We start from the raw sequence: 18,015 nt of genomic DNA, 5'->3' as shown, positions 1-18,015 counted from the left end.
GCAAAGTCATAGACTAGGGGGTATCAGATGTTTGCAGGAGAGGAGTCTGTAGAGTTACTAAGGAGTTCAAAGTTTCTGTCTGGAATGATGAAAAAGTCCCGGAGATGGACAGTGGTGATGGTTGCACAGCAATGTGAATGCGATTTACGCCACTGAATTGTACACTTACAAACGGCCAAAAAGGGAAATTTTTATGTTATATGTATTTTATGGGGAAAAGTTAATAGATGTACTAAACAAGATTGAACTGATCTTTTAAATCTCCTGTTAAAATCAGATGGAGGGGGGACCCCTGGGTGGCTTAGCGGTTTAGTGTCTGCCTTTGGCCCAGGGCATGATCCCAGAGTCCTGGGAGCTCCCTGCATGGAGCCTGCTTCTCCCTCTGCCTGTGTCTCTGCCTGTCTCTCTCTCTCTCTCTGTGTGTGTGTCTCTCATGAATAAATAAATAAAATCTTTAAAAAAATATCAAATCAAATCAAATGGAGACATGCTGGATGGCACGGAGTAGAGATTTTTATTTACCCACACTTTTAAAAGATGGAATGTTTTTTCTTTTGGTTTATAGACCAGATTTGAAAACAGGCTTACTACTTAATAACATCAGCGATTAATGAGGAAAATAAGTAAATGAAAGTGGGCATGTCAGTTGTTTGGCCTCATTTAGTGCTTTTGGTGAAAAATTATGCAGTAGAATTATTCTTCCTGACTACTCGCCAAAAGAAGGGTCACCTTGAGAACCAACATCTGATGTTTCTAATTTACATTGGAATAAAGTGGCCTTTGTGGCACACCATTTTGGGGTGACCCGGCTGCGTAGGTAAACTGCTATGGTACCATTTAGGTATCTTGGCACTATGGATCCACTTTTAACCTTCTGCACTGCTTTTCTTTCTTTTATCACCAATCTATTTCTTATCTGCTTCCTTCCTTACTTGAAAACCCCTATTTTCATATCTAGGGAGAGCCATCTGTTAGAATATGGCTGTGGTTACTATCATAATTCAAATGTTCCTTTTTTATTTTAGGTATTTCTTGACCCCACAATTACAAAGAAGCACTGCTGGAAATAAACATAAATGAAATGTGCTAATGTGGAATGCAAATGGTACTGAAATGTAAACTTAACATAGGAAGGAATTCATGGCCAAAGAAACATCTCTTACAGTTCTTTTGATCTTTTAAAATGCATCATAAAACCAAAGTTGTTTCACTACAGAGAAACATTTTGGCTTTTTTTTTTTTATGATTGCAAAGAAGGGTAATTATGAGTGTCATGAAAACACACTGAGCAGCTGTATACTGTTAACAATAGAACCACTATATGAAAGCGTGCAAAAACTGGCACTTCATGCATTCGCATTTCCTAGAAATTAGATAGTCTTCTCAACCGGAGTAGATACCAAACGAGACTGTTTTCTATTAATCGTGGCTTTGTACCAGTCAAGTTTTTAGAGCCAACTGGATCATCTTTCTGTTGGGACAATTCCCACATACTATTCTGTGAGATCCATATATACTGATTTATATATACTCAGACATGTGCATTATAATTCTGTAAAAAGTAATTTTTAAATTCTTAAATGATAGGATTTTTTTACTCTTAAAATGCTAGTGTCAGTGGATTCTTTCACAAATATACATATGATTTATGTTTAGAAATCCTAAAAAAGCTTAACCAATAACTCTGCAGTTTATTTTATGAAGGCTAATTAATAGGTACTTACTCATTAAAGACTAGGTCTGGCGCAAAATAGAGAAATTGGCTGTTTGTATGTTTGTACGATCTCCAGCTCAAGGCAAATGATGATAGACACATCCAAGAATACTGGATTAGGGTAATTTGGTCCTCAAGAGGCAAGTTTCGAAATCCTGAGGAACAGAACAATTAATCACAGAAATACACTTAGCATTTAAGTACATTCCAGGAAGAAGCTTCTTAAGGCAACCCCAAACAGTCACCTGTCTCTAAGAGACTCAAATTAATTCAACAGTCATTTAAGGAGCACCCACTGTGGGCATGGCCCTGTTCAACTTACCATTTTAAATTCACCCTAAATTTTCAATGAGGGTGAACTGCCAGGACAAATAAAAACAGGGAGTTCGGGCAGTTTCATCGTGGATTTTACTTTTTGTGTTATAAAGTGTCATTCTTGTCTTATACAATACTTATTTGTCCTGAATCCAACTTGTCTGAAATTGAGGTCAAACTCCTGTTTTTTTTTATTATTATTATTATTATTTCTTTATGTTTGTGTGTGTGTGTGGATGGGGCATTAATTATTCAGGTAAGACTTTGATTTTGTTTTTGTTATCAACCACCCTGAATCTTTCTTTTTAACATATCTGTCTAGAGTATAAAGTTTTTAGACTATCTACAGTTTACAACCCTTGGTTAGACTGAAATAATTCATATCAACCTATAAAACTTGCTTCATCCCACTCACAATAACGTTAAATAAAGAATATTTTAATAACTCATTGTCAACTCCTGCATATCTGCCATAATGTGGAAGGTCTTGATTTTCATGAATTTGCGGTGGTTGAAAAAGTATTATTCCTTGTTTCCTTTCTTCTGGGCTAATACTGGACTCCAACAAAATTGTGAAGCCGAATAAGCGTCCTTGGCACCCGTCCTCCCCTCTCCCGCAGTCTTCCTGTCTGGGCCCAAGTTAGCCCTTCTTTTGTTCCTCTTCTCATCCCCTGTGTCCCCAGGGGCACCGCGGTGTTCTTCGCTTGTAGGGTTCACCTGGGCAAGCTCGTCTTCAAAGAAGCCAGCAAAGGGGCCTTCCCCAGTGTTCTGTCTTAGGGCCCCGGCTGACCGTAATCCAAGAAACCGCTCTGACTAATGGACTGGGACATTGGGCTGCCCATCCCTAGGGATGTTTCTGTAGATTAACAGGGGCCTTGTTGATAAAATTCTAAAGCATAAAAAAATGACTAGAGTAGGAACTTCCAGGGACAGCTTAAAGGGTGCTGGAGGTAACGACGCTATCTTCAGAAAGAGCAGGCTTGCAGGGTCTCCTGCACCTTACTTGCTAGGTCGTGGTGTCCTTGGCGCCTGCCCCGGCCCAGGTTTGCAGGCCGCTGCTACCCGGGCTCGTGCCCCCGCAAACAGGGCGCCGTTCGCCTTGCTAGTAGTTTGGGTCTGAGATGTCCCCTGTCAACCCTCCGCACAAGAAGGGAGTATTCCCGCGGGGCCCCCAGCCCTAGCATCTCCGGAGGGACGAGCTTCCCCACACGCGCGCCCTTGCTTGGGTAGCGATGGGACAAAGAATGTGGTGCGGGGCCTGCAGGGGGCGCTGGCTGCAGGGGGCGCCGGGGGCGCCGGGGGGCGGGGCGGGGCGCCGGGGGCGGGGCGGGGCGCCGGGGGCGGGGCGGGGCGTCCTACCTGGAAGTACCTTTGCCCACTTGACCACCTGGATCATCTGCTTGCCCGCCAGGCGGTTCAGCGTGGAGAGGAGGTTCTCGGCCGTGTCGGGCTTGGAGCCGTCGTAGCCCGCGTACACGACCTCGGGCTCGATGCTCTCCAGGATGGTGACCGGGGAGGGCGCGAGCGCGCGGGACACGGCGGCGAGCTGCGGCACCAGCGCGGCGGGGACGGGCGGCTCCTGCGCGGGCGCGAGGTACGGCGCGGCCTCCTCGGGGCTCTGCGGCGGCGCGGGCGGCGGCTCCTCGTGCGCGCCCTTGAGCTTGCCCAGCTTCTTGGACTTGCGGGCTGTGGGGAGTCACAGACGGGAGGGTTGGGCCGGGGAGCGCGGCCCCCTGACCCCGTGACCGCTGCGGCGACCTCCGAGCCCGTGGCGGGGCAGCGGGCCAGAGGCCACGAGCCTGTCGCCGGGGAGAGGGAGTCCGGAGGCAGGAGCCGCCACTTCACAGACGCCGCGGGAGATCCCCGAGGAGCCGGGAACGCCCGCCCCCCGCCCCCCCGCCCCTCCCGCCCGGCCCTCGGCACCGCCGGCCCGGCTGCTCCTGCACCCGCAGCTGCGGCTGCAGAGCGCGGACCGCGGACGGAGACCCGGAGACCCGGAGACCGGGCTGCTCCCCATGCACGGCCCCCCTGGACAAACTGATTTGTCCATTTCCGCTGAGTTCTCGGGGCAGCGATCGACCTCAGAGCAAAGGCAACAACAGGGAATGCATTAAACATCCAGGGGATTTCCAACTGCAGGACAAGTACATGCGCAGGAACTGATGCTACAAAAGGATCAGGCGCAAGTGACACCAGGACACGCAGATAAAATCTTTAAAAATCCGCCTCACTCTCTGTTTTTGATATGAACAAACAACACACGTATCATATAATCTGGAGCTAAAAATGTACGAATACTATATCAGAATCCCACTCTAGATTTTTAGGACAACATATCCTGAACGAGTGACCCGATGTTCTGACTTACCCAGAACAGTCCTGGTTTATGCCGGTTTTCCCAGGATGATCACCAATAAGGCCCTGTTTACTCTCAGAAGTGCCACATTTTAGATAATGAACATAATACAGCCATTTAAGTGAAAACCAAAGGGTCAGTATTAAGGTTAATATCAACTGTTTTTCTTTCTCATTTCTCTCAAGGGCTCTTGAAATAGAAAATGAGAAATAAAAAAAAAAAAAAAAAAGAAAATGAGAAATCAAAGACTGGGGAGGTAGAACAGAGACCGGAAGGTGGATGGGAGGACTGGGTGGGGGTGGGAAGCACATGCATAGGGTGGACAAGAAGACAGACAGATAACTGGGAGGATGGATGGATGGATGGATGGATGGATGGATGGAAGGAAGGAAGGACGACTGAATGGATAAAAAGGAAAGAAAGCTTAGAAATGCCAAACTGAGCTTCGAGCTATGATAATAACTTCCTTAGCAAATGCAAGGTTTTCAATTTTACTGAAGATTTTATTTTAAAATCTTGAAGGACCTTCTACTTAGTTCTAACATGTAAGGGACTTCTAGAACACAAATTTCACATCAAGTCAAAATATGCCACACCAATAAACTTGATTTTTAAAAACAACCATTCATGATTACAATTATGGGCATTAATATTTACCACATTCATCACAGAAACGCCAATTCAGATACAAGGCAAGCCAAAAGCCAACAATAGATCTATCTGCCACACATCCCTTAAATATTGGAATTGGGCTTAAAAGATATAATTTCTCTCTTTCAGGAGTTTAACCTTAACAGAAGAATTTTAAAAGTCATTTCAAATCATTTCATTTCTTTATAGGCTACCTCCTTCAAGAAAAGATTTGTGGCAGAAAAACCTGATTTCTGGGGTTGTTTCAATGAAAAGCAAATGTATCATATTCATATATGCTAACAGGAAGCTGAGAACAAATCCTGGCCAGGAGTGCTGAGCTTACAGTAGGGAACTAAGGTGTTTCTGATGAATTGGATGAGTGAGCAAACCACCAAGGAGAAAAAAAATCAGCAAAGTGCCTCGCAAATAGCATCTACTGATTATTTGGGGAATCAGATACTTGGAACTGCCTGTGTCACATAAACTTTTCTCTAAGCCTCAAATGATTTGTCTGAAAAAATGGAGATGACAGGGCTACCCTCTCCTATCTCACAGTGGGCTAACTGGGTAAGAAAGATAAAAAACATTTTGAAAATTATTAGTAACATCTGAAATAATATTTCAGTAAGTGCTACTGAAAGTGCTACCAGTCTTTCCATAGTTTTGCAAATATTTAAAATATTCCAGTTCATTAAAATGTCCCTATTCGTTGTAAGACTACATCTGATGATAACCATAATTTGATTGACTAGAAGTAGCCAAGGGTTATATTTTCAAATTTTATTAAAAGTGGTATTTGCTTGCAAATTAATTATAAAATTCATATTTGTTTTAGGCCTTAGGTCTATAATGCTGTGTTTATTCTCATGGCTGATTTAAGGTCAATGCTATGAAATATCTTTAAGAAGAAAGCTTAACGTTTTCTCTAGCACTTATCCACAAGGCTACGGCCTGTAGCATAACCTATTGAGCAGCTTATCAACATTATGTTTAGTGTTTCAGTTACATTTAACTTTACCCTGTGATTTTGTGAATATATGTGGGACACACTTGGAATTGAGTAATAATCTGTATTTATTTAAATAGCTCAAGGTAATATTTTCAGTGTGCAGATTCTGCAGCCATGTGTATTCATCCAATATCTTTTCTAAAAGCACAGGGAGTTACATAATTAATTTACTTTTATTACTCAAAGTAGCCTTTCTAAACCGCCTGAAAATTTTATGCCGCTCTTCTAATACATGCTGTATTATAAAATGAAAGCTCCTAGAAGTTGGTAATAGTGTCTTATGTGTTCCTATAACATCCTTTCCATGAGGCTTATGGGTACTCAATAAGTGTTGAATTTATTTCAAATTCCAATTTTAATAAACTTTAATAAATTATCATACTCTATTAATGAAATTATACTATGGGGCTTCCCTTCTAATCTTTTTGTCTTTATCTAATTTGTATCATTTTTTTATACTTTAACTCAAGCTTCAAATCCAAGTGTGTGATTAAGATGCTTGCTAATTACACAGGAAAATCTTTGGCCAAAGATCCTTAATAAGCATGATTCTACTATCCAAAGCATCAGTTAACATATATTTGGGGTCTTATCGCTGCCTACTCACCACCTTACTAAATTAACATGGAGTTAATAGGCATTGGGCTTGGGAACTCATGCTCCCAGATGGCCAGAGCCACACTTCATTTCTTAAGTGCCAACAACACCTGTGTGTGCACACGCACGGTTGGGTGTGTGTGTGTGTGTGTACATTAATGTTACTGGAAACATGTCCCAGTCCCACTTAAACCTAAAGGAGTTTCACTTGTTCTATCTGGATGTTATGGTAACTAGTACGTGCTTCCTGGCTGCCCTCAGCTGCCAAGTCCTTAATTACTAGCAGCATCTTGGCAGCCACTTTTTCCTGGCACCACTAGGAGATAGAACTCTATAGATTCTCCAAGAATTGTTCCCCCCAGGAGCTGTGCAACGGGGAGGCCCTGCTTCCCATCCTGACCAATATGCAGAAGCAAGCAGGGAGCATCGGATTGGACCCTAGGGAAAGTGTGAAAAATTCTCAGCGAGTTCTCACGATTTGCAAAGGCCTTGAACTTAGCATGGCAAGACTTCCCTTTTTGGTTTACTCCCTCTTCTGAGGTGGATAGTCCTTTCGGGCAAACTACTGGTGGGCAAGAACGATGGCTGGCTAGGCCTTACATCACTCTTGCATCTTGCAGTAAAACGATGGGATAAACAAGATTCTCATAGTACTTTCATCGTGATCTTTCTCAAGTATGTCCATTGAAAGATATTTTAGCTCTAGAAATGGGTAATTAGGACAGCTTTTTTTTTTCTTCTTCTCCTGGAGTAGAAGAAAAGGCTGGTATGGATTTTTTTTCAATCATAATGTCTCACTGTAAAGTGAGAATTCTTTCATTTCATTTCAGAGATGTCTCATACCATGTCTTGAAATGTTAAGTCTAGGCAGGATATATTCAGGTCATGCGAAAACATGTATTTTCTGTTCACAGGCCAAATATAATTTCTGGCTTGAATCCACCGGATAAGAACAGTACCCACCCCACCATCCTTATTCTAACAGACCATTTTTTTTTTTTTTTGCCACCCTTGACTTGCTTATGTTTTCCTAGCCTCCTCATCCTCATCATTTGCGTGACTGCTCTTTGTCTTTCTACTGCCCAGAGAAGACACACTCAGAGAGCTGGGGTGGGGGGGTGGGGGACACAGCCACGTATTTTTGTGTCGTAAAACCAAAAGAAGAAATGTCATCTTTCTACAGGTTTAATTGGTTTTGTAGCAAAACTTCTCTCTTTGGTACTAATATGAAAAAGAGCATCTGTAGTTCCCAAGGCAATACACACCCCTGGAACTGGGGTGAGCATCCCTTGGCACACTGCTTTATGAATAAATGATTAGCTTCTCATCTGATAATTAAAAAGTGGCATTTCAATTGTCTATAAATACTCGAGTGGTTACAGAACTTGAAAACAGGGTATTTTAAAAAATATCCCTAAACATTCTCACATTAATGTACATAATTTAATAAATTAATAGGCATTACTGATGTTAGTAGCACAGAAAATACGCTAAGGCAAACTCAAACTCAACTTCTGACTACTTTAAAAGACATTACACACACATACACACACACACACAATGGTAACTGTATGGGGTGATGAATATATTAGCTTGTGGTAATAATTACACAGGTATATTTATATCACAATACCACACAGTACATGTTAAATATACATAATCTTTTATTTTTTAATTATAACCTCAGTAAACCAGTAAAGACATTCCAAATTAGTGAATCACCATATATTAAATTTTAATGTTATACCAATATGTCCATAGACATCATCACATCTATAATAAATGTAATTTTGTTGCTATTGTGGAATACGTTTCTTCACGACTTAACCAATAACCAATATCTACCCCTGTGTAGAAGGTGTCCTGTGCAATGTTGAATAACAAGATCTGAGCCTGAACAAGAGATTACAATCTTGGGAAAATTGGATAAAAAAATAAGAGAGTGATTAGGTTTGTAAAGCAGGCTACGGTAAGTGTGGGATCAGTGGTACTGACAAATATGTGGAGAGTCAGACAATGGGAGGGAGACGTTGAGAGGTCACATTTTCCTGTATCCCTCTGCATTATTCCCACCATGCTCTGGGATTTGCTTCTGGTGTGATTCAGATTACACTGAAGACCCACATGGACCAGGCCACCTTCCTGTGTGGGGATCCACCCAAAGTTAAGTACCACTGACCCCTCTACCAGGAGACCAGAAGCCAAATCTCATCAGACCAGATGCCAAATCTCATCAGAGATACTCAAGGGAATCTGAGGCAGTCAGAATAGAAGTCTTCTAATTTCGTGGAGATAGTAACAAGGTTCTGGAAGATAACCTCCAATGACATTCTGATGCTTTTGCTGCTAGGGATAGGGCAGAAAGGTGCAGAGTGAGCATCTACCTACAAGGTACTTCCGAGGCTAGACAGATGATTAATATGGTGGTTCTTTTTTATAGCATTTATATTTTTTGTAGTCACATATATTATTTTTTCCTCTAATACTGTGAAACACTTTTTTCCTCTCTTTTTTCTTCTAATGCCAGTCAGACTCAGGAATGTGTGTACAATGAGGATGTGTGTGGAGAGGGTTCCATCTTGGGCCAGAGTTTTGAAGGTGAAGCAGCAGGTCTAGGTCTGGCCAGGCCGGGACTGCCTTAAACTAATTTTATTAGTGGGGAAACAGTGGTAGTAAAGAGCTGCCATTCATTGAGAATCTGTATGTTAAGTGCTAGGACAGTGTCCTGGAAAAATATCCCATTTAATCCTCATAAGCACCTTGTGAGGTAGGTACCTTGTCATCACCATCACATAGACCGGTACAGTGATTTGCACAGGGTCACAAGGATGGCACTGATGACGGGGGCAGAGTGATTAGGTGCTGAGCTATTGAATGACAATGGAAAAACAGAAGAGAGAAGCCTCATTACATGTACAGATGACATCAAATCAGGAGGTCAAAGGGAGGTGAGAAGGGCCTAGCCCTCCAGTGACTTTCTACATGGTCACTAAGGTTACCATTAGGTCGCTTTGTTTGCAGATATTGGTCTTTTCAGTAGGAGGCATATTATGACCTGTACCAGCACACAAGATATTTCCTCTCCCCATTCCTTGGGCAGAATGGTCACTTTCTGTGTATTCAGGGCCTGCTGCTGCTACAGCAGGTATCCCAGGCTTTATGCTTTTTTGCTCATATGGGAACACCTTCATTCTGATGGAAGGAGATATCAAAAGATGCAAATTCAAACTAGTCTGTATAAAAAATAGTATTCAATGGGGGGGAAGAACTTACTACTTCTGAGCAAAAATAAAGTTCCTAAGATCTGTTGCAATTGAGAGTTGAGTTCTTTGGACAAATCGATCTTTGAAATCAGATGAAAATTCTTGATAAAATACATATTATTTATTAGCTTTTATAAATTCACATTCTTTAGGAACAGCTATGCTACGCTCAAGATCGATACATCTGTGTACACAAAATACAAACAAAGGAAAAAAAGGAGAGAAAACTTCCATCCAGCTTTGTAATGCACTTCAAATAAGAAAAACAGTGCCACAATAGCTGTGTCTGCCAAGCGAGAGGCCCCTCCCTCGGTTAAAAAGTTAATTCTTTAACAGCTGCAAGGGTTGCCTTCTTGGCATATGTTTGAGTACAGAATTTATTACACGAAGCCTGATCTCATTGGGCATGCAAGGTAAATAGTCTCATTAAGAATGTTTTATGAAGAAACATTACTGTTCTAACAAGGTCAAAGGGTGAACAAGGTATAAGAAAGAGGCAGGAGGCAGTGACCTGGAAACAGACTACAGTGCCCAGCTTAATTTACTGTGCCTTCCTGCACCCTAGCATGATCCTCCATTGGCTCAGGCCAAAAAGAAACAGTCACATGCTAGAACACATGTCGGGGAGAAAACCCACAGAAAGGGCCCCACGCATACCTTCTCAAACCAGCAAGTCTGCTCAGTGGGATCTACCTCAAGCAATATTATACATACACAGATGCAAAAATGTTTACTTATTTATATTTATAAATATATAAACAAAAGTTTACCCATAGATATATTAGAGGTTATTTACCTTAGGTTAATGGCATTTTTCTTTTATAACATTTTCAGCAAAAGACTCTGTAAATAAGCTCTAAGAGAATGTATAAAATATAATGCTTTAACATTTGTCTGCACATCACTTTTTAGGCATGGTTCAATTATTCTGTTTTTCCCTCTTAGCATTTGTTCCTACTTTGCTGCAATGGCTTCTTCATCCTGGTCCCTTAGATTGTACCCAGTGACCTTACAACTCGCAAGTATTCGAGAATTCTAATGCCATGAGGGAAGTTGCCTAAATTCACTTTCAGATTTTTTTTTTAAGACTACTATTTATGTACCTAAGAAACAAAAACTATGGAGCAGAACAGAAAAGTATGCAAACTAGAATAGTTTTATCTCCAATATCAGTTTCCTTCAAAATATTTTATCCTGAGCTCAATATTCTTTCTGTCAAATAATTACTTAGAGCCACATAATTATAGTTTTAATGATCTTTTAAGAAATATTACTTAACAGCATATCTTATATAAAATCATCTCATTTTTAATCAAATTATAAGTAAAAAAATTATAAATTTTTAATCAAATGTATAAGTAACTTATACATTACTTACATGAAAAATAAACTGACTAGGTTTTAGTTGAGACTACCAATGTTGAAATTATAATTGAATGATTAAAAATTATTAGAATTCTTAGCAAGAAAAAGAATTGGTGATCTAGATAACCAAACAGAATAATAACCCAATGAATTGATATAAATGTGTATTTTTCAAAATTGGCATAATACAGAAAAACAATTCTGTACTTCTGAGTACTATCACTCTAGTATTTTAACATTTAAAAAATGCAAGACAGAGAAGCCGAGCAGGATTTTAAAAAATCTTCACATTAGAAGCTAACACTAATATAAAGAATGAGTATAGTAAGTACATGTTAATGGGCTAACAGGACTCCACTCAAATTGGGGGAGGGGAGAAATTAAATAGGCCTGAGGAAAGAGAAAACAAATGTCAATGTTTGTAGCTTTTATACATTTTAAATAAATATTACTCTACATTTTATTCCACTGACATTATCAGAATAAGTCTAAATTAAGAATTAATAGTAGCCAATGATGCATGTACTTGAAAAAAATTATTTTTCTAGGCTGGGATCTCTTCAGGATACAGGCTGAATTGGTCTGGAAACTCCCAGATAAAGCTGAGCCAAACCAAATGGTCTTTTCTGAATAAGTGATTCTCTTGAATTTGCTTCTCATGTTTTCTTTCCAGCTTTTCCTCTGAAACACAGGGTTAGCACTAAAACATTCTGAGGCCCTCTGATGATGTCTTGTGTTGGCAGGTCTCAGGTCACCGCTGAGGTGGAGTCTTCTCAGCTGCCTGGTGGTGAGCAGAGCTGTGCCAGGGGTGGGGGTGGGGGTGCGGACACACACGCCTGACCTCTCTGCTCTGTTTAGAAGACGAACAGCTATTTTTTTTTCATCTGGTTTACTGCCACAGTGTAAATTCCAGAGCTTTGGTGGCTCTCTCAGAACCTAATTCGGCACAGCAGGCTGGGTGAAAGCATCTTTAAAAGAATATGCTTTCCATTTAAGTTTCAAAAGTATTCTTCAAATTTAGCTACTTTAAAAAAAAAAAAGGTCTAAGAAAGAATTTATGAATTTTTTTTTTCGGTGCAAAAAAGGTGGTTTTATTAAAGCACAGGGACAAGACCCGTGGGCAGAAAGACCTCAAGAAAGTTCTTAATAAATACGATGCCAACCCATAAAAAGAAACTTTTAGGAGAAGTAGACATTAAATCCCTTTTTATATTCAGTGATTCCTTATAATCTATTTTTCCTTCACATAGGAGATTGAACCATAGATTTAGATAAAAACAAGTCAGCCCTTCTCCATCAAAGCTGGAAGATGAGCTGCCCTGAGGAGGTCTTCTGGAGACTCTTTAAGTAGTTCAGGAAGGATAATTGGGCCATTCGGAAAGTTTTTCTTTCAGGCTGTAATTCAGATTTATGTCACTGTTAGTAATTTTAAAAGTAATGTCACATTTATAATAAGGAGATTAAACAAAAACAGTTATGGTTTCTTATCACAAATTGCCTACCATTTTCCTGTTAGATTCTGCTTATATTCCAAAGATAGGGTTCCCTTCATTTAAAACATAGTCTGCTAGCATATTCTGATTTTTTTTTTAATTTTTTATTTATTTATGATAGTCACAGAGAGAGAGAGAGAGAGGCAGAGACACAGGCGGAGGGAGAAGCAGGCTCCATGCACCGGGAGCCTGATGTGGGATTCGACCCCGGGTCTCCAGGATCGCGCCCTGGGCCAAAGGCAGGCGCCAAACCGCTGCGCCACCCAGGGATCCCGCATATTCTGATTTTTAACAGCCCTCTACGTAGCTCTGAAGAATGGATGGTGCTTTTGATGATAAATTTCACTGATGGCTTTGCTGGTGTTAGAAGGAGCCTCTTCTAAGTGTCACAGGGTGGCCCATGGCTGTCATACCAGGGCAGGGGTCTTGGCTAGGAGTCAGTTCTTTGTTGCTGATTTGGGTTAGGGCCAAATTCATGCTATAATTTTCAAATGGACAATGTGGTTCTAAGTCACATAGCACGGAAAACACCATTTTAAGGACCCATAATAGTTTTTAACTTCCATAATTGAATTGGGGATGCTACAAGCCTTCTCTAAAGGTTTTCCCATTAGAGAAATTGTATGCTTTCATGGGAATTTCCTTGGGCTCAGAGTTAGGATTTGAAATGTTTTTTTAGATTCAACCATTCTCCCTTTACAGATATGATCATAGAGAATAATGATCACAAGACATGCCCAATATAAAGATGTACTCAATATTCATTTATTGGATTTCTGTATTCTAATGCTTAGAACTTATCGGAGCATTTTATTGCACAGCACACAGTAGGCGTTAAATAAGTACTTACTGAACAAATAGGAAAAAAGTACAAATAAATGAGTGAATGTTTTGCTGACATCCTACAACTGGTCGCATTTCTTAATTAAGACTAGTCACCATTCTGTAACAAAGCTGTTGAGGAAAATAGGAAGTATGTTAAGTCTCACCCCAAACCCCAATGAGCTAGGCCAGTCTATCCAGAAAACAGCTCCAGCCAAGGCTCAAGTTAGCCTTAGTGTGATAATAAGGACAGGTCAGGTGTCCTCCAGAAAGTAGGAAGCCAAGTATAGTTGTAGAGGGCAGGCAGCCCTACCACTTCTGTGAGAGAGTCTAATGAGAGAAGAAAAGGGAAAAGCCAAAACTAAGGTTTTTTCCCTTTTTTTTTTTTTTACCTCTTTAACCTCATAGAAGAACTTATTCTATCTAGAGATAGAAACCAGGAAATAGGTACTCTACATCCCTAATCTTAGGGCCCACTTAGTATCAGTGAGTTAGACAGCATGGACTCCTTTTTGTGGGTGCAGTGATGGGAAATGGTTCTGCCCTTTGTTGGGGTAGGGGCGGAGATGCAGAGAAAAGCTATGATCTTCTCCTGCCCAAATGGCCCTCATTAATTCAGTATCTGATATCCAAACTGTGAGCACTCTAACAGAATCATAGCCTTCTAGAACTAGAAGGGGCATCACAAAACAGTCAGTTTAATCTCTGCATTTTAAATCAGAGGAGATAAAGTTCTTTAAGGATGAATTTGCTGAAATTCCAGCTGGTTAAGGTGACATATACACTCAGCCTCATCATTTCAAGTTCAGTGGCCTGTTAGCAGTGTTGGCATCAGAATTTTTATAGAGGAGGGGCTTAGAGAAAACTGTGAAAACACATTTGCTCAGTGAGACATTATCTGTATTTATTTATAGTAGGTGGGAAGACATTTGATGAAAATTATGAGGGAGTATCTAAAGACCTCTCCCCAGGCCATCTGATAACTACTTCAATATCTGCTAATTTGGCATGAACATAAAGCCAAACAGAATTCTGGCTTTCTTAAAAATAGTTTCTTCATGATTACCATGAGAAAGTGACCAAAGTTGGATCACAAAGTTACTCCTAACTCTGGTGGAAAGCTGGTTAGTAGACCAACACTGTTTGCATGATTGTAAGCTGTCTTATCTGTGTAGAAGGACATCTGTTTTGGTAATGACATCCCAGAGGATATGCCTTATTAATGACCCAATAATTGCCACATATAATTCTAATGATAAATTTCAAGACACTGAATAATTGCTGTGGACCTATTAAAGCCCTGTGATTTGAACTCAACTGTTATAATACACAGAATGTCAAACATGAGTTGAAGCTCCGGAAGGCAGGTGCCTGAATAAGCCTGCAGTTTTCCTAAGTGTCAGGCAGCATTTGGAGAAATAGCTCTCAAGTAGTTACTGCTGCCCTCACCTTTTTGCTTCCATGGAACAAGTACATGACATAAACCACAATCCTCAGGGGGTCAATTTTTTGTAACATTTCATATGCATCAGTTGGTTAAGGAATCACTTACATGGATTATTCCCAATATTTTCAGCTGTTACAGTCCATGCTTTTTTTTTTTTTTTTGATTGGTTCATACATTTAAAAGACAAGTTTTAAATCTTGTATTTTCAGGGACCCACTATCAACCAGTGAGAAGACATACAGTATATTACCAAAAAAAAAAAAAAAAAAGTAGGGGCAAGAGACCACAAATTTTGGGAAGAAACTCTGTAAGATGCATTATCCAGATACTTGGTTGATGTGCCCATAAATACATTTATTTCCCAAAGTATAAATAATTATTAAAAGCTATGTATATTTTAAAGGCTTAATAAAGATAACAACATAATTGAGAAGTTCAACTAATAAAGGATCTAAACAAATGAAGAAAAGCAAACGTTATGAAAACAAAGATTATCCTACCACTCTAACTGCGGTGTATGCATGGTCTTCCTCAGGATCACCTGGAGCCCTTTCAAGATGTAGAATCGTGGGCCACTCCAGATCTATGGGTCAGAATACCTACAAGGGCAGGCTGAGAGTCTTCATTTTTCAAGAACTCCTGTGTGATTTTCCTCCCTGTATTTTGAAATTAAGAACCACCAACCTAAAGGTTCTAAGTGAGATGACAGAGAGGAGAAACAGAGGGGACCTAGGAAAAGAGTCTAAAGACAGGAAGGAAGGGAAGGGATATACAGGAAGAAAAAATAGATTCTATAACAGGGTTTCTCAATCTTATCACTATTGATATTTTAGGCCAGGTAATTCTTATTGTTGGGTTCTGTCCTGTGCAATGTAAAGTATTTAGCAGCATTCCTGGCCCTCTACTCCCTAAAAGCCAGTAGTATCCTCCCACTCCAAGTTGTAACAACCAAAAATATTTCCAGATTTTGCCAAATATCCCCCTGGGGATATAAGTACCCCTGACTGAGAACCACTGCTTTACACCACAGAAATTGATAAAAACAGCAATAAAAAAAAAAGCTAGAAAGATAATTAATTTCTTAGACTATATAAAAAAACAATCAAATGAGAACTGAAATAAGCAGTATACTAATTTATTATGATCCTAAAGCTAGTTTCCTTGATCGTAGAAGTCATAAATTGGAAGTGAGCTTAAGTAATATTTAAAACTTTCATTTTCAGAATTTGGCATATTTCACAAAAAATTTTATAATTCTGGTATCTCAAAAATAAATCTTAAATTCTGGCAAGATCTGCCTATTTTCCCCCATGGCAACAAATGCCTGGAGCTGAGGGCTGGCCATTCCCCTCCAATGGAGCACTGAAGGTATTCCCTTGTGCTTTATAGAGAGGTGAATTCTATACAAAATATCCTGTATGCATCACTTGTGCTGTAAAAGATTAGAACCCACCCGTATTTTAAAAATTTACATTTAGTCTTCAAACTAAATCCAAATCTGGGATCCCTGGGTGGCGCAGCGGTTTGGCGCCTGCCTTTGGCCCAGGGCACGATCCTGGAGACCCGGGATCGAATCCCACGTTGGGCTCCGGGTGCATGGAGCCTGCTTCTCCCTCTGCCTATGTCTCTGCATCTCTCTCTCTCTCTCTGTGACTATCATAAATTAAAAAAAAATAAAAATTAAAAAAAAACAAACTAAATCCAAATCTTATTATCTGTGCCACACTACAAACATAATTTACAAGCACACTAGAGAATTACACTCTAGTGTAATCACAGCATCAGGTTTACAGTTCAAAAGCCATGGCCAAGGACCTACCATGCCCGAAGGGTGTGTACACTGAGTGACAAGTGCATATCCTGTATGTTATTATACTCGTAAAGAAAAATGAGTAACGACTGGCTGACTTCGACATTTTCACATTAAAATTCAAGCTGGGCTTGATAAAATAGGCTTCCTTACTAACCGTCCATCAAAAGGGTATTTGTTCCTGCAATGAAACAAAACATAATCTTCCTTCAGTTGTGTTGCTGGCACTGCTCCCCATGGTCAACTTCCTGCTGACACCACCTGGAGGTAAAAAGGTCCACACCCCTAGGTTTATAGGTTTCTCATCTTCGGAAGTTGTGCCTTTCCCCCCATTCTATGAATGGCACCCCTGCATGCAGCCGAATTAAGTGTACAATTAAACGTGACTACAACGTTAAGGAATTTCCGACTATGAGCTGCACGGAGTTGCTTCAATCACGAGTGTAGTTTCACGCTGTTCATGTAGGTAGGCACATGTTTTTCTTGTGGCTGAAGGCCTTATAGATCCTCCCTGATAACATTCTCCTCCTTTAGCTGGCAGGCTTCTCTATTTCCCAGAAATAGGACTAGAAGACTGTCTTCATGTTCATGGTCATGGACACAGCACTGCTTATTTCTGCTTCACTCAATTGGCCGCCCAAACACGTGCTGGGCGCTTCTGTCAATCTTGGTGAAGTTCTTGGGAAGACAGGTTCTTCCCTCACTTGAAATCAGCACATACGCCTGACTTTGACCTTGACTTACAACTGTTCTGGAGACCATAGATTCCACTGATGTACTTAACGATCCTTGGGATTGGGATCCACCTAAGCTACTCCACCAACCCTAACCTACTCATCTCAGGTGTGCCTCACTCCTGTATTTTCTTTCCTTTCCATTACTTCCTCCCCTGTCTTTTTGCACTTATTTTGGAGGCTCCTTTCTCCAGCACTTTCACTCTAGGCCAACTCACACTAGCCTTGCTTGAACTTGAACTTAAAGCTTCACTACCAATCATCAGACCAGGGCTAAATGACAGCTACCCCAAAATGCCATTCTCTCATGCTGGTGACAAAAATTGCAGTTACATAAACATAATTAAGATGTTCAAACATCACATAAAATTCCTCATCGACGAACAAAGAAATACATAAAAGCTTTTTTGCAATATGTTATCATTTAAGAAGTTGCCAAATTATACTATATAAGTCA

At 40.5% G+C, this 18,015-nt stretch overlaps 1 protein-coding gene across 3 annotated transcripts in view; it reads right to left on the bottom strand.

Annotated features, from left to right (window-relative positions):
* Positions 1–18,015, bottom strand: part of NR3C2 (nuclear receptor subfamily 3 group C member 2) — a 330,212-nt gene that overhangs the window by 64,516 nt on the left and 247,681 nt on the right. For all 3 annotated transcript variants that reach the window (XM_041738024.1, XM_041738025.1, XM_041738026.1), the window contains exons 5-6: positions 3,389–3,715; positions 1,725–1,869 (exon numbers count right to left, since the gene is read on the bottom strand). In XM_041738024.1, the coding sequence (XP_041593958.1) occupies positions 1,725–1,869; positions 3,389–3,715 (472 nt within the window). The remainder of the gene's footprint in view (positions 1–1,724; positions 1,870–3,388; positions 3,716–18,015) is intronic.

This window comes from Vulpes lagopus, chromosome 23 (assembly GCF_018345385.1).
Source record: "Vulpes lagopus strain Blue_001 chromosome 23, ASM1834538v1, whole genome shotgun sequence".
In the NCBI taxonomy this organism is placed as follows: domain Eukaryota; kingdom Metazoa; phylum Chordata; class Mammalia; order Carnivora; family Canidae; genus Vulpes; species Vulpes lagopus.
This window is presented reverse-complemented; position numbering and strand designations above follow the sequence as displayed.